Genomic DNA, 25222 nt, shown 5'->3' on the forward strand with positions numbered 1-25222 from the left:
TGGATGGGTGAACAGAGCAGGGGCCAACCTCGAAGTCTCTTGAGGAGGGGCAAAAGCTAAACAGGGCAATCTGTGTTTATTTAAATTCTGTACCAGATGCAGGAAATCATTAACTTCCCCTCTGCCAATGTAAAACGTGAGATCATTTGGATAGGACCTGGGCCGAAGGCAACCTTTGCCTGCTCCAGGAAGAATTTGCCAAACAAACTAAGGGCATAAACGGGAGGCTCAGGGCAGCTGTTTGAAACCACTTCAGAAAATGAATTCCTTTCAAGGGCTTTTGGGCTTCCCTGAAGTGCACTGTTGTACAATGGTCATCTATTGACATTGTGTGTGTGTGTGTGTGTGTGTGTGTGTGTACAGTTGAACATGCAAGTAAAATCATTCTTACCTCTTGATTAAAATGGTTCATGCATAGAACACTTTGTTAACATTTTAGAAATGTGAACAATTTAAAATACCTTCAGATGTAAACATTTCGGTTCAGATAGGTCCATCCGGCAACTGATACTAATTGGGGATGTTTTATTAGTCTCTGAATCTAGGGGTGGAATCGTCTTACCAACCCTGGATGGCCAAGGCATGGTGGACAGCTAGAGGTTCACCTAGAAACAGCTGCGGGGACAACGGTGGCCTCTGGGTGGAGGTTCTTCCTGGGGCAGCCAGACTGCCCAGATGGCCTTTCCAGAGCTGGGAGATGCAGGCTTGTCACTGAGGTGGAGGGTAAAAATAGTCCTGTGTGGGTGGCCGCTGGGCCCAGAGGCTCTGGCTTCCTCATTCTAAAGCTGGAAGGCAGCCCAGTTGACAGGCACCTTCTTAGGCTCCTGAGGCCCCTCCCAAGCCCTGGGGCCTGGGGGGAGGGTGGTCTTTCTCTAACAGCGAAACACTCCCCTCCCCCCTTCCCCCTGCCCCCCAAAGCACAAAGAACGTGCTGGAACAAACTTGGGCTGGGTTATAAGGTAGCTAAGGGCTAAAATTCTGGCTGTGCCAGGTACCAGCTCTGTGACCTCAGGCAAGACTTTTCTCCTTTCGGAGCCTCCATTTTCTCATCTGTCAAATGGGGCTTCTGACCTCTCTCTGCAAGGCTCGCTGTGGAGATTAAGTAACAATGACAGCTGACGTGCTCTACTCTGCAACCTCACTCTCCTGCCCCTCCCCCTTCCCCCGGCTGCTCACCTTCCAGCACATTCTTCAAGAGTTGCTCTAAGGCAAGCCAGCTGCATGTCATGAGGACTTCAAGCAGCCCTACGGGAAGGTCTCCAGGGCCAGGAACTGAGGCTTCCAGACAATAGCTCTGCTGGGGAGTCACGTTAGAAGCTGATCCCCTACCCCCAGTGGAGCCTTCATGTGACTGTGGCCCTGGCCAACCCCTTGACTGCAGCCTCATGAGAGACCCTGAGCCAGAACAACCCAGCTAAGCTGCTTCCGGTTTCCTGGCCCTCAGAAGCTATGTGAGCTAATAAATATTTGCTAAATTTGGGGGTGATTTGTGATGCAGAGATAAGTAATGTACTTCTCTTTCAGGGATATTATACGAATTAAGAGTTAATGCAGGGACTTCCCTGGTAGTCCTGTGGTTAGGACTCTGCACTTTCACTGCCGAGGGCAAGGGTTCAAATCCCTGGTCAGGAAACTAAGATCCCACAAGCCACTCAGGTGGCCCCCTCAAAAAAAAAAAAAAAAAAAAAGCAGTTAATGCAATCAAATAGCAACCGGACTTGCTGGGACCAGTGACTCCAGAAAGGGCAGAAGGGAAAAGCAGAAGGAGGGAGCACCTGGCTGAATCCAGGCCAGGCAGGTCTCCCACTCCTGAACTCTGGGAAGGAGTCTGAAAGACTGAATATACAATGGCCAGACCGTATATAAAAATAGTGCTCTGGGGCTTCCCTGGTGGCGCAGTGGTTGAGAGTCCGCCTGCCGATGCAGGGGACATGGGTTCGTGCCCTGGTCCAGGAGGATCCCACATGCCGCGGAGCGGCTGGGCCCGTGAGCCATGGCCGCTGAGCCTGCGCGTCCGGAGCCTGTGCTCCGCAACGGGAGAGGCCACAACAGTGAGAAGCCCGCGTACCGAAGGAAAAAAAAAAAATAGTGCTCTGACCCACTACCTATAGCAACAGCCCAGGAAGCCAAACCACAACCCCTGTAGCAACCAGCCCCAAACATCCAGGCCTTGATCAATAACAAGCTTCCCTAATTTTGCCCCCACTTTCAACACAGTACAAATTGGAGAAAGTTAAATATGCTCCCCTAACCAATCACATGGGCTGCCCCTCGTCTAGTCATCCCACCTATAGCTTTTCTATGCCAGCAGCCTCCAATCAGGGCACACCTGAAGCCGGCCCTTTTTGCTGCTACAAAGCTTTCCCGCTCCTCTATCTGCCTTTGTGTCTCTGCCAAACTCAAATAATGGTGGCTGACTCCCCTACTGTAGTAAGCTGTGAATGAATAGCCTTTGCTCGTTCATTTGGGTGGTCTTTGTTTACTTCCACAAGCCCAAGTTTCTCTCTCTCCCCTCCTGCTCCCAGATCACAGACAACATCTTCCTCTCCTGCCACATAACCAGAGAAAGCTGCTCAGGGATGATGGAAGAAAGGGGACAGTTATAATTAAGAGTGTAGCTTTGGACGTAGTATTGATATATCTATATCTATACCTATATCTATCTCTACACACACACACACACACACACACACACACACAATGGAGTATTACCCAACCATCAAAAAAATGAAATAATGACATTAGCAGCAACATGGATGGACCTAGAGATTACCATACTAAGCAAAGTAAGTCAGAAAGAGAAAGAAAAATACCTTGTGATATCACTTATATGTGGAATCTAAAATACGATACAAACCAACATATCTACAAAACAAAAACAGACTCACAGACATAGAGACCAGAATTGTGGTTGCCAAGGGAGGGGTTGGTAGGGGAGGGAAGGACTGGGAGTGTGGGATTAGCAGATGTAAACTATTATATACAGGGTGGATAAACAACAAGGTCCTACCGTATAGCACAGGGAACTACATTCAATATTCTGTGACAAACTATAATGGAAAAGAATATGAAAAAATATATATGTATAACTGAGTCACTTTGCAGTACAGCAGAAATTAACACAACATTGTAAATCAACCATATTTCAATAAATTTTTTTTTAAAAAGAGTGTAGCTTTGGAACAGGACAGATCTCGGCTCAAATTCTGGCTCTGATGCTTAACTAGCTGTGTGGTCTTAAGTAAGTCAAATAACCACTCTGAGTCTCTGTTTCCTCATGTCAAGGGGACATCCACTGTAAGAATTCAGTGAGGTAACATATTTAATGCACTGAGCATGTAATAGGTGCTTAATAAAGGAAAGGCCAACCATGAGCCTCCTCACAGCCTCTTGCTGGAGTAGGCAGGCCCCTGTACCCCACCTTTACTCACCCCTCCCTAACCTTTCTGTGCAGCAGACAGCTTGACTGACCTCAGCTGGATGGGGTCAAAGCCATGGGCTCCAAGTCCAGGGTATGTCAAAGGTCAGGGGTTGGTCTCAGGAAAAGGATGGACAAAAGACATAAAAACATTTCTCTAAAGAAACCCAGCTGGTCAAAAGCCGGGGACAAAATGTCTAGGCCAGATACCTGCTCTCATCCTGTTCTATCATGGCTCTGAGGGGTGGTCAGGAAAGGGAGACTCCTGCCCAGAAAACTGAGTGCCCTTGCGCCAGGCTGCTTTCTTAAGACTGAGGAGGTGAGCTGGGTCTTTCCCTAATCTCTCGTGTGTGTGTGTGTGTGTGTGTGTGTGCATACATGTTAGTTTCTTCATCTTTAAAATGAGAAATTTTATAGCTTCGCAGGACACACACACACACACAAATTAGTGTTCTACTAATAGTGAGGGGGTGGCTTTGGGATGCCCATGTGCTGGAGGCATCCTGAATCCCCTCCCTCCAATTTGCCAAGCCCTTTCTTTCCATCCACTTATCTCTCCTTCCACCGCCAGCACTGGAATCCAAGTCTCCAGCCAGCCATCTTTTGCCTGGACTATTGCAAAAAGTCCTGAATGCTTTCCTTCTTTCCTTTGATTCAACAATCAAAGAATACAAGGGTGAGAAACCATCCACTAGCCCCTAAATTCACACGATGATTTTTAAAATATTGACAATAAACAGGACTGGGGGCAGTATGCTCTTTCTCCACAGGGCTGGTGTGTAAACTGGTACATTTCTCGAGGGCAATTTGGTTAGATGTGATTTACTGATTCTGCAGGTCCATTTTTCAAAATATAATAGAAATAAAAAATGACAGTTTCTGGGCTTCCCTGGTGGCACAGTGGTTGAGAGTCCGCCTGCTGATGCAGGGGACGTGGGTTCGTGACCTGGTCCGCGAAGATCCCACGTGCCGCGGAGCGGCTGGGCCCGTGAGCCATGGCCGCTGAGCCTGCGCGTCCGGACGGAGCCTGTGCTCCGCAACGGGAGAGGCCACAACAGTGAGAGGCCCCTGTACCGCAAAAAATAAATAAAATTACAGTTTCTGTACCAAGATTTCATTACAAGGTTCTTTATGGTAATCTTGTTTCTGACAAAAGAAAGAGAAAGAAAGAAAGAAAGAAAGAAAGAAAGAAAGGAAGGAAGGAAGGAAGGAAGGAAGAAAGGAAAGAAAGAAGGGAAGGAATGGAAGGAAGGAAGGGAGGGAGAAAGAGAAAGAAAGGGAGAGAGAGAAACAAGTCAAATATCCAAAAATAGAGACTTTGGTTAAATAAATTGTAACAGTCTGTACTTTGACTACAATATACAATTCCTTCACTAAAAATGATGCTGCAGACCAGTAATTCTCAAAGTGCATCTAGGAGGAGCAGCAAGAGCATTTATTTGAAATGCACAGGCTTACTGATTCAGAAACTCTGGGCTGAGCCCGGGAATCTGGGTTTTAACAAGCCCCCTGGGCAATTCAGAACCACTGTTGTAGGTGAATATTTATCATTACCAAAGGATAAACTGTTAAATGACAAAGGGTTACAGAACAGCATGTACAAAACAGCATGTATGAACAGTGCGTCCCTATTCTGAATACATATATAAAGACACACATAGAAAAAGGACAGGAAGATTTTGTACCAAGGCGGTGACATGGACGCTCTCTGGGTAGTAGGATTATGAGCTTTTAGATTTTTTTGTGTTTTGCTAATAGGTAATTTCTAACAAGTTTACAATGACGTGTATTTGTGAAAAGGAATGGAGAAGGGAAAAATGCAGTAACATTTTTAAATTAAGAAAATGTCAAACGGGGAGGGCTGGGGGCGAGGTGGGAAGGAGGCAGAGAGTACTCCTCACCTTGATGGTGGGAGCGAGGCTGGGGAGGACCTGGGTGGGAGCGGCGGGGCACGGCCGGCCGGCCACCCAGGGCCATTGCCCAGTGACGAGGGGAGAGAGGAGAGGGAAGGGAACGCTGGGGCGAGGGGAGGGGTCTCTGCGACTCCTCTGACATCTGGGAAGGCTTCCTGCGACTTCAGTAAAGAGCGGAGAAGAGACTTAGGGCAGACTTCAAGAAGAACTTAACTGCTTAAGAGCACCAAATCCCAGAAGAGGCTCCTTGGTTGATTTTTCCCGGCTGGAACCAAGGCTGCCCCGAGGGTGTCGAGCTTCGCCGACCGAGGGCGGGGCTGCCCTGATCTCCCGACCCCTTCCAGCCTTGGGACACTGGGGGAGCTGCGATCGCTGCGGGATTCCCGCCCCCCAAGGACGCTGCAGGGCCTGGGGCGGGGGGGGGATGGGGAAGGAAGGAGGGGGCGGGGCCGTTGCTAGGGGAGGGGCGGCGGGGAGTGCAAGGAGCGCAGTCGGTGCCGCGAGGCGCGCTCGGCTCTGCCGCTCCAGCTCCGGCGAAGCCTGTTGCTGCCTTCTCCCGGCCGCCGCTTCCCGCCAGGTGCCCAGGGGCCGGCGGCCCGAGGGGTGCGGCGCGCGGGCAGCCCCCCGCCCTCTTGCTCTCCACGCACACAGGTGGACCCGAGCGTCTCCGAGAGCGCGGACGCCGGAGAGCCTCCCGGTGTGCCCCGGACCGCGCGCCAAGACCCCGGGCGCCGAGCGGCGATGAACGCGACCTTCCTGAACCACAGCGGCCTGGAAGCGGCGGGTGGCTTGGGCGGCGGCGGCGGCGGCGGCGGGGCCGCCGTGGGAAATCGCAGTCACGGGCTGGGCACGTGGCTGGGCTGCTGCCCCGGGGGCGCGCCGCTGTCCGCCAGTGACGGGGTCCCCGCGGGGCTGGCTCCGGATGAGCGCAGCCTGTGGGTGTCGCGCGTGGCGCAGATTGCCGTGCTCTGCGTGTTGTCGCTCACCGTGGTCTTCGGCGTTTTCTTCCTGGGCTGCAACCTGCTCATCAAGTCGGAGAGCATGATTAACTTTCTGATGCAGGAGCGCCGGCCTTCCAAGGACGTGGGCGCTGCCATCCTGGGGCTGTACTGAGCGCCGCCTCGGCCCGCCCTCGGCAGCTTGGCTGGAAGAAGACGGAGAAGGGAGCCCAGGACCCTGGTTCCCCTCCCCGGGCTCTGCCGCCGCCTCTCGGCGGGCAGCGCGAGGGGCAGCGACGTGCCTCCGGGCGCCCGGGCCCGGGCCACTGCGGGACCTTAGGCGGCGGCGCGGGAAGGGACTTCCACACCCGACTCGGTCCTGCGTGCGGTCCAGCGTTGCGGGGTGGGAGGGTAGAGGATGGGGGTTCTTAACTGTTACTTTGAAAGGAAGTTCTGGGCAGGGTGGGAGAGGTTGTGGGATGCACTTGGGGCTGAGGTCACTGGCGTGGGAACTTTGTGTGTACGTAGGTGGGGTGGAGTGGGGGCGAGTTCCGAGCAGCGTGCGGGGGGGCGCCGCTGTTGACGAATCCGAGTCACTGAGCTTGTTGGCTTGATTTCGCATTTGAGAAGAAATCTTGCAATAAAGCTACAGCCGTCGGGCTTCCCGCGGCTTCCGCCCGCACTCCTGTGGGATGTGTGTGTATGTTGGGGGTGCGGGTGGGCGGGGGTGGGCGGTGTGTAGCCTACTAGCAAGTACTTTAGGCAGGTCACAGGACGCCAGGCCTCAGGACTGGGCAGCTGTCGGGGCTGGTCGCGGGCTCCTGAGACCCACTCGGAAGCTGCAGCCGGGGAGGAAAAAAGGTCCTGTTTTCTACGCGGACGGCCAGGGAGGCAGGTCCTGCAGGCTGGCGGGATAGCTGGTGAGATCAATTAAATCCCTGGAAAATTTGAATCTATTCCGTGCGATGGAAAAAAAAAATCAGTTACTTGAGTCCAAAACGGAGAAAATAGCAAAAATAACACATCAGGACAGTGGGCAAATCAAATTCAATTAATGTGTGGGCAGCGGTCTAGATCGAGGGAAATTTTAATTATAGGGCCCAAAGCCCCATGTAAGGGCTTGCTTGACGCTACCCTTGTAGAGGGTAGGTGAGCAGATTCTGAAGATGTGCCCTTGCAGCATGGGGAGGAGAGTTTGGGTGGGTGGAATGTATGCTTGGGAGAGGGCTTTGTGGTTTGAAGGACCCAGGATGTTTAAAATGGAGCAAATGACCTCCGATGTAGCTGTGTTCAGGGAATTTGGAACCTGATGCCCCTTGCTGCCCAGAACCCTGGCACCTCTTATAGGTGCAGAATTTCCTTAAAGCCGTGTTAAGCAGTTAGAACCTTGGCACTCACAGCCAAGGGGGAGTGTGAGTGGCTCTGCTGTCTGCAAGTGTCTGGTCTGGGGAAGAACTGAAACTGGGGGGTGGGGGACAGGAGGAGAGAAAGCTGGTCTTTGTAGCTTGTGTATATCCCCCTTAGCCCTAGTACCAACCCCACTCAGGCACCCTGGTGCTTGGAAGATTTGGGGGGAGGGCTCTAGTGGATTTCTCCCCCTCTTTTTTGCCGTGGGTGGAAGTGAAGGTGAATGAGAAGGAAGGTGGCTGAAGCCTTACTTGGCTTTGGGAAGAGAAGTATACTTCTCTTGTATGAGCGCCATCTCACGTCTCCAACACTAGTTCCCTACGAGGTTTGCGGGGGGGTGCACAGCATCTCAACAAAAGCATAGATGGTCACTGACTATGTTTTTGTTTTTGTTTTTTGCGGTACGCGGGCCTCTCACTGTTGTGGCCTCTCCCGTTGTGGAGCACAGGCTCCAGACGCGCAGGCTCAGTGGCCATGGCTTAGGGGCCCAGCCACTCCGCGGTCTGTGGGATCTTCCCGGACCGGGGCACGAACCCGTGTCCCCTGCATCGGCAGGTGGACTCTCAACCACTGCGCCACCAGGGAAGCCCACGATGGTCACTGATTATGAAGGATTCAGAATCCTCCTGGCTCCTGAGCCCTCCTGTGTAACCAGGGTCGTCATCATTAGGGACTTCCCTGGTGATCCAGTGGTTAAGACTCCGTGCTGCCAATGCAGGGGGGGCCCGGGTTCCATCCCTGGTCGGGGAACTAGATCCCACATGCATGCCGCAACTAAAAGAGCCCGCGTGCGGCAACTAAGACCCGGTGGAACCAAATAAATTAATAAATAAATATTAAAAAAAAAAATCATCATCATTAGGATGTGTCATCTTCCCACCCACACCCACCGCACCACCCCAATCTCAGACCTGGGAGAGTTCATCCAGTTAGGCCAGTCCAGTAAAGGATAGGGGCCAGAAACTACTTGCAGAGTTAAACCCACAATGTGAAGAATGCTCTGTTGATGGTTTGGGTAAGTAGCCCAGCTTGATCTGGTGAGAGCAGCCTTGAACAACTGGGGCAACCTGGGGATCTGGCTCTGTGTAGCACAGCTGTCTGGAGCCCGGCTGACCCGATGGCCTGAAGAATGGAGGTCAGAGAGCCGCAGGTGTTCACGTAAAACCCAAATGACAGGAAAAATGGGAGTTTTGGCAGGGACACAGCTTAGACACTGTTTTCTGGCTGACCAAGTTGGAGCGAACACTACAAGAACTTCCCTCTAATAAAATGGATCTGCAACTGGGGCAAGAGAAGGGGATTCAAGAGTTAAGTTTCCTGAATTTGCTGAAAAAGGAAAAGCCTTAATGGGGAAGCTTTGCAGGATTTTCTCACTGTAAAGAAGAAAAAGGACAATGAAGACATGTACTAACATGTGTGTTTGTGCACCCCATCCCATGACTGGCACACCCATTTGGACAAGTATGCACACACAGGCAGGTGCACACAAAGCCAGGCTCAAGCCCCAAACAGGAAACTAGCAAGTGTGAGTGGGGTCCAGGGAAGGGTGGAGGGTGACATCTCTTCTGCAGTCCATCTTAGTTCTTTCGAAGCCCTGATGTCCTGCAATGTGCTTACAGAGCTCTCTTATATAAGCCTCAGGGGTGGGCACACTTAGTTACCAAAGAGCGAGCACACGAAGCATAGTGCTTCAGGGGAAAAGCAGGACTAGATCAGAATCCTGAACCTGGGGCATCGGACACTGGACCAAGAAAGAGCCTGGTTCTCCAATGCCCTCTCCTCACCCCCTACCCCTGTGCAGGGAGAGATCTTCCAACAAGGGCTGCCCAAGATTCAGGGGCCAAATCTCTGGAAGTCCTGGGTTCAGAAGAGAAGTCCTGGACACTGGTCTTTGAAATCCTAGCCGTCCTGCTTCCTGGCTCTGTGACTCTGGGGAAGTAACTCAATCTCTCTGAGCCTTAGTTTCCTCATCTATAGAATGGAAGCCATAGTACCCATAGCTCCCGTGAGACGATGAGTATAAAGTGGCTGACATAGTGCCTGGCATGTGATAAACAGCCAATAAAGATAATGATTATCATTATTTTTGTTTAGGGTGTGAACTCTTCCCCAGCAAGATATATTTGGTTCTCTGAAAAGGGATCTTGGACAGAAAAATAGTAACTCGTATTTGCAAAGCATTTTGTAGGTTTCAAAGCACTCTCATAATCAGGACAAAAATAATGTATCGCGTGTCTAATGAGCGGAGCACTGAGCTCCCACCTTGCTGAGGAAGGTTTCATTACTGCTCCCATTTTACAGGTGAGGTAACTGAGGCTCTAAGAGGTTGTCTGAGGTCACCCAGCCAGGAAGGGGCAGAGCTAGGATTCAGCCCTGCCTGTGACTCCAGCCTTCCCTCCACATGCTCTTGTTTGCTGTCCACAACAGCTCGGTGAGTAAGAGCACACACTCTCCCATGAGCCTGTTTATAGGAGAGGAAACTAAGTTTCCATTTAATGGACTTGCCCCTGTTCATCCTTTCAGTGAGTGTCTACTGGGAATCTCCTGTGGGCCAGGTACCGTGCAGGCACTGGGGTGAGCAAGGCGATAGCAGAACTGGAGTCTAGCCCGGCCTGCAGCCCCGGGTACTTGCACTGCTCCTCAGGACCACTAGCCCTCGGGTATTGAGGGTCTCAGGGACTAGGTCAAACCCTCTGCTTCCCTTCCTGAGTCAGGGATGGAATATCTGGGGTCAGTTGTGCCCTCACTAGCAAGAGGTCCTCTGGAATGGGGGACACTAGGAAGGGCTTACATCACAACATCCACTTACTTTCCCACTTGTTTATCTGAATCCAGTTCACACAGAGCCATGCTGGTCTGGCTTCTGGGAGTCGCTCTGCCCAAACTCTCCCCAGACCCCAACTCAGCAGCAGACCAAGAGCAGCCTGGAGTGTTAGGGGAGGTTTAGAAGGGACAGTGAAGCCTGACAAGTGGTGGGCACAGACAAAAAAATGGCCACATCCAGCATTCCAATGTTGGGGGAAGGGGGTGTGCGTGGGAGGGTGGGGGGGGTGGGTATGTGTGTGTCACACATTTTTTTTTTTTTTTTTGGCGGTACGTGGGCCTCTCACTGTTGTGGCCTCTCACAGGCTCCGGACACGCAGGCTCAGCGGCCATGGCTCACGGGCCCAACCCTCCACGGCACGTGGGATCCTCCTGGACTGGGGCACGAACCCGTGTCCCCTGCATCGGCAGGCGGACTCTCAACCACTGCGCCACCAGGGAAGCCCTGGGTCACACATTTTATACCAAGGAATTTGGTGGGATCTCTGAGTAGCATTCCTTGAGTGCCGCCCACGATCCTCTCTTGCCAATCAAGATCTTACCAGGGACATAGGATGTCCAGATCCCCGAACCCAGCTCAGGGCAGGCCAAACCAGGCAAGTGTCCAGGTCTCTGAGATGGCAGCTGGGGCGGGGGTGTGGGGCCTCTACCCTGAGGCAGCATCTGCTTACCCCTGCAGCTCCATGGCGTGATAGAGCTCCATCACTACACTACCCTCGAGGACCAGAACTGTCTTCTCTGTGTGTGTATGTTCTGCGGTGCCGAGCACGATGCTTTATTCTGTTTAGGAACATCACAAAACTTGGTTGAATTGAAGACACAGCCTCTGCTTTCAAGGGGCGTCATGCATCATAGGGATCAAAGACATGTAATGAAATAAACAAAACACAAGGAGGGTAAGTGTTCAGTCAGATGCAAATAAAATTCCATGGTAATGACTCCCTTTTTAGGTGCTAATATTGCCATTTACAGAAGATCTTCCACATGCCAGGAATGGTGTGAAGCACTTTTCATATTTTATCTCATAATCCTTTCTATTTTTTTCATAACCCAGATCTAATAATTCCTGCAAGGCAGAGACTGTTCTCATCTCCACGGAAGAGAACAAGGCTCAGACTGTTAGGTCATTCCTCTGAAACCACAGTTAAGAATCAATGGAACCAGAGTCCACATTCAAGTCTACCTGAGTTCAAAAGATATTTGGAAAGTGAAGAGCTGGCACATTTTATGATTTTGATTGAAATTTTGAAATTACACCATGCCTTGCCTTTCTGTTTCATTGTTCAGGATGTGGGGATATTTTGGGGAGCACTGCTCACTTTTCTTTGTTGCAGAATGTGGTGGTGACCCCTTAGTCATGAAATAGTACCACCACTGATGATGCTGATGTTGGTGATGATGCAGAGAAATTAACGACTCACCACCATCATTAAACAGACTATAAGTTGACAAGAAAAGTTACCCAAAACACTAGAAGTAGAGAGGGAAAGAGAGGGTTATGTCGAGATGGTTGACTATATACTCACTCCATCCAGCCCTGAGTCATTATAAACACTGGGACAGATATTAAAGAAAATCTATAGCATTGCAGGAAAACATAAGGGGTGCCCTCAGTGGACTAGAAACCATGAAGATATCCTGGAAAATAGGTGTCAGATTAGGTCAGGTCGGAAGGGGTACTCACAGCTCACAGATCAGGAAAGCAAGGTCTGCCACAAAAGGTGGGAACTGTTCCAGGGTGCGCCAAACTGGGGTGCATGGGCAAGGGAAGCAGGTAGAGTCACTCCCGGGGTACTGCAGAGGTTGTAGTCAGATGAATCAGCTTCCTCTCTCCTTGTCCCAGCACTTCTTGCCATCAGAGGCAACTCTGAGGCTTTGTCATGAGCAGGGCACGAGGGATGATACAGAAAAGGAGAAATTATTTATGGACATGGTGAGCTTAAGATACACTGATCTGCAAAGATTAGAAGAGGTTTACAATGGCAGTCAGAGGGCATGCCTGCCCCAAAGACTGCTCTGGGTCCTTGATGCCATGGGCCCTGTCTCCCCTGGAACCTGCCTGTTATGCTCCGGACTGCAGACTTAGATAATGAGATGCTCCACTTCTAAAAATGTGGCTTTATATTAACTTTTCTGCAATGTATGTATCGGCAGTCACATGTGTACTTACCAAAAGGGTGAAAAACTCCAATGAATTGCCATGGAGATGAAACCTGGAATGAGGTTGCCATGGAAACAAAACTGTTTCTAAAATGCCACATCACCTTGGGGAAGTAGGAAGCTCCTGTCAAAGACTTGAAGCTAGGTCTTCCCTGGTGGCACAGTGGTTGACAGTCCACCTGCCGATGCAGGGGACACGGGTTCGTGCCCCGGTCTGGGAAGATCCCACATGCCACGGAGCGGCTAGGCCCGTGAGCCATGGCCGCTGAGCCTGCGCATCTGGAGCCTGTGCTCCGCAACGGGAGAGGCCACAACAGTGAGAGGCCCGCGTACCGCAAAAAAAAAAAAATAATAAAACACTTAAAGTTAGGGCCCAAATCACAGACCTTCCCATCAGGGCCGGGTGCTCTTTCAGTTTCTTTTTACTTCTTTTCTTTTCTTGCCATCCCCAAAGGCAAGGGGTTTAAATTTTGAAGACTTTGATTCAAGCTCTGGCTGTGCCATTAATAAGTCATGGGAATCAGGTATCTGAGGGCCCTGAAGAAGTGTGAGGAAGAGGGCTGCTGGCCCTCCTCTCTGGCTCTGTATTGACCTGCCGTGTGACCTCGGACAAGTCATTCTATCTGTTCCTGGGTTTCCTCCCATACAAAGCAAGGAGCTGGACTAGGTGGTCTCTAAGATCATTCCAGTACTTTTCTCTCTCCCATGACACTCTGCCTCGAGGGGCAACCAGCCTCTCAAGTAAATTAGGCCAGCGGAGCTGTCTGTGGTGCTGAACATCTGTCTGTTGAGCTCCTGGGCCACATCCTTTTCTCAATAGATCATGGCTATTCTCAGCACTCCCAGAGACTGGCGGACTCAGGCCGCCTCCATCAGGAGTCTAGGGACCTGCTTGCAGCTGGAGAGGAGACTCCAGAGGGTCTTGGAGTTCAGAGAGCACTGGAGGAGGAATCTAGAGGTGTGCTCCCAGCCTGACTCTGACATTTGCTGTCAATGGGTTTTTGATGAAGCCACACTTTCCCTGTGGACCTTTGTTTTCTCATCAATGAGACTAAGATGGGGACTAAGATGATCCCTAACACCCGATGGGCCAGAATAGTCCTGGGAAGCTTGCCTGGGCTACAGGGGACAGGAGAGCCCATACATATTCAGCCCATCCCCACCTGTCCCAAGGCTCAGGCTTCTCTAGTAGGACTGACGATGATGAACAAAGCACACTCCCTTGTTAGGCACATATGTTCTTTTGTCTGGAAGAACAGACAGGCCGTGAGCAGATGTGGCATTTACACTTTCTCAAGTGACAACCGAACACTGACGATGATTAGTGCTTGTCATGCAATGTGTCAAAACTATAATAAAACCTCCAACTTATATCATCCGCCTACTTATCTGATTACCTTTCCAGAATCTGCTTCACTTCTCAGTATCACAGGATGAAAAAGGCAAAGGGAGGGAAGCTCAAAGGCAGTTCACACCAGGAGGGACACAGACACCACAATTCTCTCTGAAACATGTTTTTCACCCTTCAACTCCCCCATTTGTTGACATAATGGGATGTTTGGGAGTGTGGAGTCCGTAATCAAGAAGGGCCCCTTGGGCTTCCCTGGTGGCGCAGTGGTTGAGAGTCCGCCTGCCGATGCAGGGGACACGGGTTCGTGCCCCGGTCCGGGAGGATCCCACATGCCGCGGAGCGGCTGGGCCCGTGAGCCATGGCCGCTGAGCCTGTGCCCCGCAAGGGGAGAGGCCACGACAGTGAGAGGCCCGCGTACCGCAAAAAAAAAAAAAAAAAAAAAAAGGGCCCTTAATTCAAGTCCTGCTTCTGCTCCTTATCAGCTATAAGACATGCTTTCCAAGCTTCAGTTTCTTCGTTTGTAAAATGGGGGTTAATGACACATACCTTTTTTTTAAATTTTTTTTATTTTTTGTGGTACGCGGGCCTCTCACTGTTATGGCCTCTCCCGTTGCAGAGCACAGGCTCCGGACGCGCAGGCCCAGCGGCCATGGCTCACGGGCCCAGCCGCTCCGTGGCATGTAGGATCTTCCCGGACGGGGGCACGAACTCGTGTACCCTGCATCGGCAGGCGGACTCTCAACCACTGCGCCACCAGGGAAGTCCTCTTGTCTAGTATTTTATTTCCACCTTTCTTTTTTAAACTCTCCCCAAAGTAGTCGTTAAAAATGTCTGTTTATTTTTAAAATTACATACAGTGAAATTCACTTATTTCTGGTGTATGGTACTAGGTGTTTTGACAAATGCTTCGAGTTGTGTAATCACCAACACAATCAAGATACAGAACAGTTCTACCAGACAAACACAGTTCCTCATGCTGCCACTTTGTAGTCAAATCCTCCCTCCTTCCTTTAACCCCTGACAATCACTGACTTGTTCTCTGTCCTTATGGTTTTTCTTTTCCAGAATGTCAAATCAATGGAACCATGAGATATATAGCCTTTCCAGTTTGGCTTCTTACACTTAGCTTAATGCTTCCACATTGCTGCGCATACCAATAGTCCGTTCTTTTTTATCGTTGAGTAGTATTCCATCATATGAATGCATCACAGATTTTTAAAATTAATTTTTGATTTTTATCTATCTCCAGCTGAAGGACATTTGGGTTGTATCAGTTTTTGGTGATTATGAAAAATCCATCACAATCATGTACAGTTTTGTTTGTATGTGTACAAAAATTTTTCATTTCTCTTGGGTAAATACCTAGAAGGGGGATTGTTGCGTCATATAGAAAGTATATACTTAACTCTACAAGAAACTGCCCAAGTGTCTTCCACAGTGGACGTCACACTTTGCATTCCCATCAGCAATGTGCAAATGTTTTAGTTGCTCTGCATCCTCACCAGCACTTGGTAATGTCAGGGTTATTATAATTTTTGTATTTTATTTGTACATGTGTCTTTCTAGTATGTGTGTAGCAATATCTCACTGAGTTAAATTTCTATTTTCTAATGAATGGTGGTGTTGAAAATCTTTTCATGGGCTCATCTGTCATCTGCATGTCTTCTTGAGTGAAGCGTCTTTTGCTCAGTTTTAAAGTTGGGTTGTTAGTTTCTGATTGTTGACTTCTGTATAGTTTGGATACAGTCTTTTGGCCGATTGTGATTTGTGAATATTTTTTCCCAGCCTATGCCTTGTCTTTTCATTCTCTTAACAGAGTCTCTCACAGAGTTCCATACCTCCCCCAACCACTGCCACCCCCACCACCGCTACTGTGTCCCCAGTACCTAGCTAGCACCTGCATGGCAGGGACGCCACAGATGTCTGTTGAGTGGATGATATAATAGTGAATGAAGAGGTGACTCACTCTGGTCTGGGCTTTGCATCACTCAGGTCTATTGCCTTCTTGCGCTGGTTCTCTGCTCTCCAAGTGGCTTTCTGATCTTTATTTTGGCTTCCCTGGTCTCCTGACTCCAAGAAAGGAGTCCCCAGAATAGTGAGCATGGGTAGTCCAGTGACTGAAAAGGCAGCCTCCATCCCTTCCATCCTGAGTTTAGGAAGTGATGCTCTGGTTGCTCATCACTGAGTCTGGTCAGTCCAGAGAGGCTGTGGCCACTGTTGAGGGTCCTGGCCCAACGTCTGGACCCTAATGAAGCCTGGACCATGATGGTCACTCTGAAGTCCACCCTGTGAGGTCCTGCCTGAGGGCCCAGACAACCTTTCTCAGATGGCACCTCTCTTGCATCTCTCTCTTCCCTGCTCAGTCCAGAAGGTGAGGGAGGGAAGTCAGCTCCAGGGTGGGAGGATTGGCTTCTGGGGACCCCCAGGGATGGAAGGACTTTCCGTGGTTAGAGAGATAAAAAGGGAGGAGAAAAGTTTTGGGGGTGGAGAGTGGGAGGGCAAAGGAGAGAGCCTGGAACAAAACAAGTGTTCAGGAAATACTCTAGCTTAATCCCTTCTCACCATCGTTCAGTGTAAAGGGATTGCTATCTGTGGGGGTTGGTAGAGAAGTTTTATTTCCAAATGCAGCAGAGCCTTCTTTGCTCTAGAGATAGAGTCAACTTGCCTTTTTTCTTAGTTCCCCAAAGAAAGATGGAGAACTTCTCCTTTCTCCAGGGTTTTGAATGCAGTGTCAGGAATGCAATGGGGGACCTAAGTGTGGTCGTGATCTACAGGATCTGAAAAACAGTCAGTGGTTCTTGAGCACTACCAGACAAAGAGAAGTAAACTTAGAAGTCGGGGTGGGGTAGTGGTAGATTTAGGCTTTTCCAAAAAAGAAAGCAGAATACTTTTCCTTTTGAGCCAAACCTCTTCTGAAAAATTTAAAGACTGGAGGTCATGCACTTTGCTGACTGCTCTCCGTCAGTCTGTCCATCTGTCTGCTGCTAGGAAGCAGGTGATGCTTCTGCTGCTAAGGCACCCTCTGCCCCCACCTTCCCACCAGCTCCCTGGTACTGCTCTCTGGCCACACTTAGGTCTCCCCTTGCATTCCTGACACTGACTCACTTGTCCTAGGCTCTGCCTGTGGAGGAGAGCCTTGGGCACACCTAATTTTGTCAAGCTGTCCTGCCTGGACACATGGAGACCTCTTGTCTTTGCATTGGAATTTACTTTGGTAAAGCATTTCCCATCTCACACTACTCATTCAGCCTTGTACTAGTTCTTCAAGGTAGGTTGTACATTTCACTGCTGGGGAAACTGAGGGGTCATACAGCAAGTTGGGGGATGGAGTGGGCTAGAGCCCATGTTCTCTCAACCCACATCCATGTGGGGGGTTTTCATGGACTGGACTCAGTCTTCAGGCAGACTCAAACTCCCCAGAGCCCCTGACTTCCCAGGAAGTTGGGTCCACCCCTTGTCCCCATCCCACGACCTCTGGAGGCAGGGAGAACTCTTGTGCACCGGACGTGGGTGGTGGGAGGGACGATGCCCTGATGGCCCAGTCCTCACCCCTGAGCTGGCACATCCTCCTGGAGTGTTCTGCAGCTAGGCCTCAGAGTAGCTCATCTTTAAGTCTCCTTCCAGCTCCCCCTTCCAATGGGTCTTGGCTTAGTCAGGCTCTGAGACGCCTTGGCTCCTGCCATCAGCACTTCCTTCAGTTTAAGAATAAAAGGAAGCCATCCTCTGAGCCCCCACGCGCATCTCCCACCCCCAGAGTCTTCTTTGCTAGCTCCTGCTGTTGCGGCTGTCAGGAGTAGATTTTTGGGTAATTGTTGCCATGGAGACCCTGTCTTGAACTATTGTGCAAATGTGTCCCATCTTTCTCCTTATTTGGTGTGTGATATGAATGCGGGTAAAATGGGGAGGCTGAAGGCGCGCCCTTGCCATGCAAGTTGGTTTACCTGGGCCCGAGCTTCTTGGTAGCCTGCACCCCGTTCCTGTCTTCATCAAGGTCTCTGGCCAGTTGCTGCCAATGGAAAGAAAGTCCTGGACAAGTTCAGAGACACCTATTTCTATAAATTACAAAATGCTTGACAGGGGAGGGCCCATGTCAGTCTTACTCATAGCTACATATACAGCATTTAGCAATGTGCCTGTATATAACAGACACTTAATCACTATTTCTTGCATGAATGTTGAATAAGCATAGATCCGCAAGAGTAATCTTATTGATCCTTAAGTACATACTTCAGTGGCTTCAGTAAGAATGAGTCCTCTTGTTCTATGTGTTTATCCCTCGTGGGAATGGAAACACCTTCAGGATGCTTCGTGACTTCTAAGGTTACACACACCTCTGGCAGAGCTCAGCCAGGTGCAGCTGAGGACAAGGAGACCTGCTCTCCACGGGTTGAACGGGATCACCCAGATCCACTGACTTTTGGCAGCAACAGATCCCCAAAGCAGTAGCCCCGATTCCTGGAGCCATCATCCCCTTGGGGAATTAAGCCAGAGCTCCCAGCACCTTCCTCCAAGAGATGAAGCCTGTCTAAAAGATGAGGACTCACTCACCTAGACCCCAGCTCCAACCCACTTCCATAATCAACAGCAGGCACACCAATCCTGCCCAGAATCCAGGCTTAGCACCTCGCCTCCGTTTCCCCGAGCACTCAGCCTCCCACATGCAGATGACTGGATCACTCGCACTATTTTTATCACGTCTCTTTCCTATCCAAGATCTGTCCTCATCTCCCCACTGCTTTTTCTACCAGATACAGACTCAACTTGCATTCAAGGGCTTTCATCAATTCCTTCCTCTCCCACCAAACAAGCCAGCCCTTCATGCCCTCTCCACCTTGCCCCTCCTCACCTTGGCTCCCTGCCCTCTGTACTTCCAGGTCAGCTCTCCGAGAGCAGCCTCACCCACCGTGCTCAGACTGGCTTTACTCAGGCTCTGTCCTCCCCGAATGACTTTCTCTGACCCTTGTTGGGAATCCATCACCTTCTCCGAGAACTTACGTTAGCATCCTTCCTCCACAATGGCTCACTGCACAGCTGCTGTTGAAAAGGCTTGAGTGTTGGAATGGGGGCAGGAGGTACAAAGACAGGGTAGCGTGTTGAAGAGAGCGGGAGGGTGGTATTGTGTCCCACCAGCACTGTCAGCTACACAGGCTACTCCAGGGCTGCCATCCAACAGGAGCCACGAGACAGAAAACATACGGCCACCCCCTCGGTGTCTACGTGGATTTGACAAGCTTCCCAATAAAGGATTCATTGTTACCCAACAGACAAGGAACAAGGGAAGCAAGAAGGCTTATAAGGCAGAATTCTGGCCTTGTGTGGGGAGCTTTCTGTTTACGCTGCTACACAGGAGGGAACAGGAGCTGAGTTAGAATATTTCTGGAGTTGCTGAATAGCATTCCGATCCAGGACTAACCTTATGGGCTTTTCATCAGCTTTCCCCGGAAGGTTAAGACGGACCCTCCTGTGAGTGAGGAGGGCCACTCTTACCCCCTTCGTCCAGCTCTCCATTTCTGCGGGGCTGTAGTCAGACCGCATTTTCCTGCCTTGCCGATGAGGCTACGTGAGGCACGGAGAGGTGACTCTAGATTGCACAGCGCCTAGTCTGACGTGAGGAGAGGCAGCATCTGGATCCCCGATCTAACAGGGGAGTTAGAGTCCCCGCCCCCAGAAGGTTCCTAGACTGATGGTGGAGACACTGCCCCTGTTCTAAAAAGCTCTTTAGTCAGTTGGCCAGGGGTGAGGTGAGAGGGATGACACACACACAGCTACGCTCAAATAATACATCTAACCAAGTACAGCTGGACCAAAGTGTTAGCAAAAGCAAGGAATCACAAAGCGAGGAATGGTGATGAAGTTAAGACCTGGTTTGGAAGGCTACCTGGAGGAGGTGAGCGCTGAAGGAATGGTTTGGTGAAGAGAAGGGATTCCAAGCCATGCACTGCATGGGAGGTGTGCTTGGCCTGAGACGTCCACAGAGAATTGATGAGTGTGTTCCTTAATGAGTCTGGTTCAGAAATCAAGTCCTTCCAAGCTCTACTTTGACTCCTGTCAAGACAAAAATTTGGGGGGCTCAAGGTCTATTGAGTTAATATTTACTGTGTGCCAGCTTTGCATCTAGCATCTTATAATGTAAATAACTTCGGAGGAGAGAACAGAGACAGACAAAGGCATGGCTTTGGTCTTGTAGAGGGTTTCCTTCTGAGCCTTCAATGAAAGACACAGAAACCCAGCTTAAGTAGGAAAGGGATCTACTGGCTCCCTAAATCGGGAAGTTCTGAGGGCATGGCTCAATCCAGGGGCTTAACTGATACTGTTCCCTCTCTCTCTCCCTCCCTCCCCCCTCTCTTTTCTCCTCTCTCTCTCCATCTCTTGGCTGTGCTTTCCTCTTGGAGGGCTTCGTTCTCAGGCAGCCTCTCCACATGGCTGGAACAAAAGCTCCAGGTTAAGATGTCTTGCTCTCACGGAGGCAGTGATCAGTTAGAATTAGTACTAAAGGGGCCATGCCAGTCTGAGTCTGTTCCTTTTGAAACTTTCCCGGAAGTCCCTTCCAGCAACTTCTCCCCACATCCTGTTGACCAGAACTGGGTGACATAACTTCTCCCACTGCAAGAAAGCCTGCAGAGGCAAGTATTTTCAACTGGGCTTCCAATAAAATTAGGGTTTTGTTATTGAGAACCAAAGGGAGAAAGGACATTGGTGGGGCAGCCAGCACTGTCTATAGGAATACCAAGGAAGATTCTTATTGGCTCTGCATGGTCATGTGGTCATCCCTTAACCGACCACTAGGGCCTACGGATAGAGTCCTCTGATTGGCCGGGCTTGCTTCAGGGGCTTCCCCCTGTTGAAGAAGGCAGCCCTAGCTGAATCCCATGGAACAGATTTTTCCATAGGAAGGAGAGATTATGTTACCAGCAGAAGGGGATAACGGCTTGTAGTCCAAAGAGGGGATGCTGGGCAGATAAACAACATACGCCCACGACAAGAATTCTCCAGTACAGAAAGAAAACATACCGGAAAAAAAAAAAAGCTTTAAAAAGAAAAATAGCTTCAGGAATCTCCTCCTCTCCCTGACACAATATATACAAAGTTATACTGCAGGAACCAAATAGAGCTGCACTGAGAAAAATGGTTTAGAAAGGAAGACATCCTGGTGGGAGTGAACTTGGAGTTGGGCTGTGAAGGAGGTGATGGCTAGAGAGGAGGAGCAGGGAGGCAAAAGCCCAGAGGGAGAAGCGCTACACAGAGGCCAGGAACAGGGCTGGCTGGGAAAGAGAGGGGAGGAGGAGTGGACAGCCCACCCTGAGGCTGTGAGGGTGGGGTCCTCCCTGAGTGTACCTGGTCCCCAGAAAACTGGAGGCTTCCCTTTCCCACCTGGGTCACTGTCTGGCTTTGGTGCAGCAGTGGCTGAGAATCCGCCTGCCAATGCAGGGGACACGGGTTTGATCCCTGGTCCAGGAAGATCCCACATGCCGCGGAGCAACTAAGCCTGTGCGCCACAACTATTAAGCCTGTGCTCTAGAGCCCGCGAGCCACAACTACTGAAGCCTGCGCGCTACAACTACTGAGCTCACGTGCCCCAACTACTGAAGCCGTACGCTCTAGGGCCCGTGTGCCACAACTACTAAAGCCTGCGCACCTACAGCCCATGCTCTGCAACAAGAGAAGCCACTGCAATGAAAAGCCCGGGCACCGCAACGAAGAGTAGCTCCCGCTCGCCGCAACTAGAGAAAGCCCGCACGCAGCAACGAAGGCCTAACGGAGCCAAAAATAAATTTAAAAAAAAAAGAATTATCTTGGCCTGGGAGGTGGGGCAGAGGGGTACGGGGAAGACCTCCAATGCCAAATTGCAGGGGAGAGGAGGGAGGTGGCTCTGACATGGCAGCAAGAGGGAGCCACTGAGAGCAAGTTCCTAACCCAGTAAGGGCTATGCCAGTTATCAGACACATCCCAGGCGGCTCTACCTGGCAGCGTGACAATTCACCATTAAACCTGGGATCTGGTGCCGGCTGATGCAGCCGCTGGGCGAGGAGCCCAGGCACAGACAGCTCTGGTGGGAATCTTTAAGGATGAAAATGATGGGAAAGGAACTTGCTGTTTCCATGGAAACTGACTCTGGGAGGATGAAAAATGGTCCAATGGGTAACCCGAGGGGAGAATGGCACCCACCACCAGGTTTTCACTGTGGGCGGCAAGCGGGCACCTCTGGAAGCGCCGTTTCAGCCACGTTCGTGGTCTCTGTCCACCTCTGTCTGCATTCTCTTAGGGACATCACAATCTGGCAATGTGCGTGCCAGATCACGTCAATATCTGAGGGGCCTGGGGAGATACCCCCTAATCAGAGAAGACTTGGCATGGCTCCTGCCACCCTGAGTTAGCTGTGCCTGGCAAGAGTATGGTACAGTGCCAGGCAATGGGACTGTAGCTCGGGCGAGGGCCACAGGCTAGGATTAGGACAAGCTGGCAAGGTGAGAATGCCCATGGCAGGGGTGAAATGGCAGAAGCACTGGACTGGGAGTAGGGGACCTCCATTCTGACTTCAGATCTGTTATTACAACTGACTGAGTGATCCCTAGCAAGTCACTCTCCCAGAAGGTCCCTAAGACCCTTCCAGCTCCACTTTTCCTCTCTTCTGGGATTTGGAACCTGACAGTTTTGATCTCATCAGCCCCACATCTCAGCCCACTGCACTACCCCACCACGGCACAGGGTGTCCCCCACAGAGACCAGTCCCGGCTCTTCTCAGGCTGCTGAGCAGGTTCTGAGACAGGTAAGATGCTGCGGCAGCCCCCAATCCCGCTGGCCTTCGCTGCTCGGGGCCATCTTGCTCCTGAGCTTGGGGGTGTCTGAGCACGCAGACAGACACTCCTGAAGCTCCCAGCTGCCCCCCGCATGCTCCCGTGACTGACATTCTTCCCTCCGAAAGGGAGTGTAGGGCTTGTGACTGCCATAGACCAAGGAGTATGGCAGAACTGATGCCGTGTGACTTCTGGGGCTTGGTCATAAATAGGATACAGCTCCCCCCAGGCTCTTACCCTTGGGGTGCTCACTCTTGGAACCTCGCCGTCATGCTGTGAGGAAGCCCTGGCTGCATGGAGAGGCCTCGTGCAGGTGCTCCAGTGGACAGGTCCAGCCAAGGAGCTCAGCGGACATCCAAGCTCCTATGTGAGTGAACCTCCAGATGATTCCCATCCCCAGCCCTGGAATCTTCCAGCTGAAGCTCCAGACGTTATGGAGCAGAGATGAGCCGTCCCAGCCCTGTCCTAGTTCCAGATCTTTAGAAACAGTGAGATACAACAGTGGAGTACTGCTATCTTAAGCCCCTATGTTTTGTGGTGACATGTTATGCAAAAGTAATGCAGGTGCGACCTCGTGAATCACGTTTGTACTACAAGGCCCAGCCCCATGATGATACATAGAGGGCGCCCAATTAGTATTTACTGAATGACTGAATGACTGAACTTCAGCAGGTGACAATTCTAGTCTAACCTTTCAACCATCACTCTCACCTCTCCTACATCCTCTCCCCAGAGTTCCCCTGCTCTCAGGGAACCCAGGCAGTCCCAAGCCGGCCCTGGATGACATCACTGAGCCCTGAATCAACCAACCCTGCAGGCTACTTCAGCTCCATCGGTTCTTTAAGCTACTTGGAGTTGCCTGTGCTTGCAGCCCAGAGCATCCTCACTGGTCCATGCAATTGATCGTTTTGTCCTCACCACAGTTCTGTGAAGTAGGTCATTATTACCATCCCCATTTCATACCTGAGGACACTGAGGCTGAGAGAGACAGTAAGCAACTGATAATAAGTAATAAAGCAGAGATTTGAATTCAGATCTTCCGATGCCAAATGCATTATTATATCCACGACATCATACCTGTTCACAAATAAAGTCTAACTGTGAATGTCTGCTGTACTTTCTTTAGGGATATCGGGTCCTTGACTAACAGCCACGTCAGCTGAACGAGAATGTACCAGACCTAGGTCTTATACAATACCAATTAACAATTAAAAAAAAAACCTTCGGCTACCATCTTCTTACGTCCCAGGCTGTGCAGAAGCACTTTATATACACTGCAGTGTTCACTGGCTCCCAGCCTCCCATTGGGATGGGCATAATTTATCCCTAAGAGATCCCAAGAGAGCAGAGTCTTGGGATAGGTGATATGACTTGCTTGAGGTAACACAATAATGACAGAGATGGGCTGCATACCCAGGCCTGCTTGATTCCAACCACTTAAACTTTTCTGCCTCTTAACAAATCACTTCCATTGACTGCCAAGACCTCAAATATGGGCACATAAGGCACCCTTATGAGGTAGCTATTATTATTCCCGTCACACAGATGAGGAAACAGGTTTGGACAATTAAGCCCAAGGTTATCTTGCTAAGAAGTGGCTAAGCCATGTCTGCCAACCCCATCACAAATACCATCCCACCACCCTCGTCGTGCTAGCTGCATCTCACAAGATCACGTCAAGGTCCTTGGTGGCCAGGTCCTCCCAGGAGAGCTGAACTTGTCCACACCACACGTTAGACTAACAGCTTCTCCACCAAGTCTCATCAGCATGTCACAAATGAGCTGTGGTGAGCTCTCAGGGTATGTGGCAGTGCCAGCCGCTGCCTCCACAACCTGTGCCCGTTTGGTGGTTGCTCCATGTCTGAGGAGTTCAGACCCAGGGGCTCCTGAGAAAGACTGGCTACCCGGAGCCCCAGTAAACCCTCCCTCCTGTACACTTACACCAGAGAGCAGGCTTTAACCCAGACCCTCATGGCGAGGCTGGCTTAGGAGCATCCCCCCTCCTCCTTCCTGAGTCCACAGAGCTCAGGGTGTGCGCAGGGATCCTTCCCACTGCTCCGGTTTCAGGACAACAACTAAGGATCCTTACATCTGCGTTCACAGCAGGGCCTTCCTCCACCCCCAGCGCCAGCTTCCTACCCAATACTTTCCCACTCTTTCCACAGGCCGCTCTGAAACCCGGCCAGCTGAGAACTGAGCTCATACTCCTCCCCTTCAAAGCAGCACCCCTCCCCAGGGAGGGATGTCCTGCGAGGACATCAGTCAGTACCATCCTCGGCCACTGACCTATTCTCCACCCGGCCCCTGTCCTCCCTCCTCCAGGAAGCACTCCAACACCACTCCGTCCCCATCTCGATAAGCTCTCGTCTTGCGTATCTACCCTGCCCTGTGACACCTCCTGTAGGTATTAAATCGAC

General features: G+C 50.9%; 2 protein-coding genes across 2 annotated transcripts in view; one reads left to right on the forward strand and one right to left on the reverse strand.

The window, feature by feature from the left end:
• Nucleotides 1-5395, reverse strand: part of LYZL6 (lysozyme like 6) — a 28233-nt gene extending 22838 nt beyond the window's left edge. The window contains exons 1-2 of the mRNA XM_089901832.1: nt 5320-5395; nt 3912-4078 (exon numbers count right to left, since the gene is read on the reverse strand). Coding sequence (XP_089757958.1) covers nt 3912-4078; nt 5320-5395 — 243 coding nt within the window. The remainder of the gene's footprint in view (nt 1-3911; nt 4079-5319) is intronic.
• Nucleotides 5396-5735: 340 nt separating this feature from the next.
• Nucleotides 5736-11100, forward strand: RPRML (reprimo like). The gene has a single exon (XM_089901360.1). The coding sequence runs from the start codon at nt 6073-6075 to the stop codon at nt 6442-6444; it is 372 nt and encodes a 123-aa protein (XP_089757486.1). The 5' UTR covers nt 5736-6072; the 3' UTR covers nt 6445-11100.
• Nucleotides 11101-25222: the final 14122 nt, after the last annotated feature.

This window comes from Delphinapterus leucas, chromosome 19 (genome assembly GCF_059928025.1).
Source record: "Delphinapterus leucas isolate spDelLeu-1000000601 "Yukka" chromosome 19, BTC_Dleu_Yukka2, whole genome shotgun sequence".
In the NCBI taxonomy this organism is placed as follows: domain Eukaryota; kingdom Metazoa; phylum Chordata; class Mammalia; order Artiodactyla; family Monodontidae; genus Delphinapterus; species Delphinapterus leucas.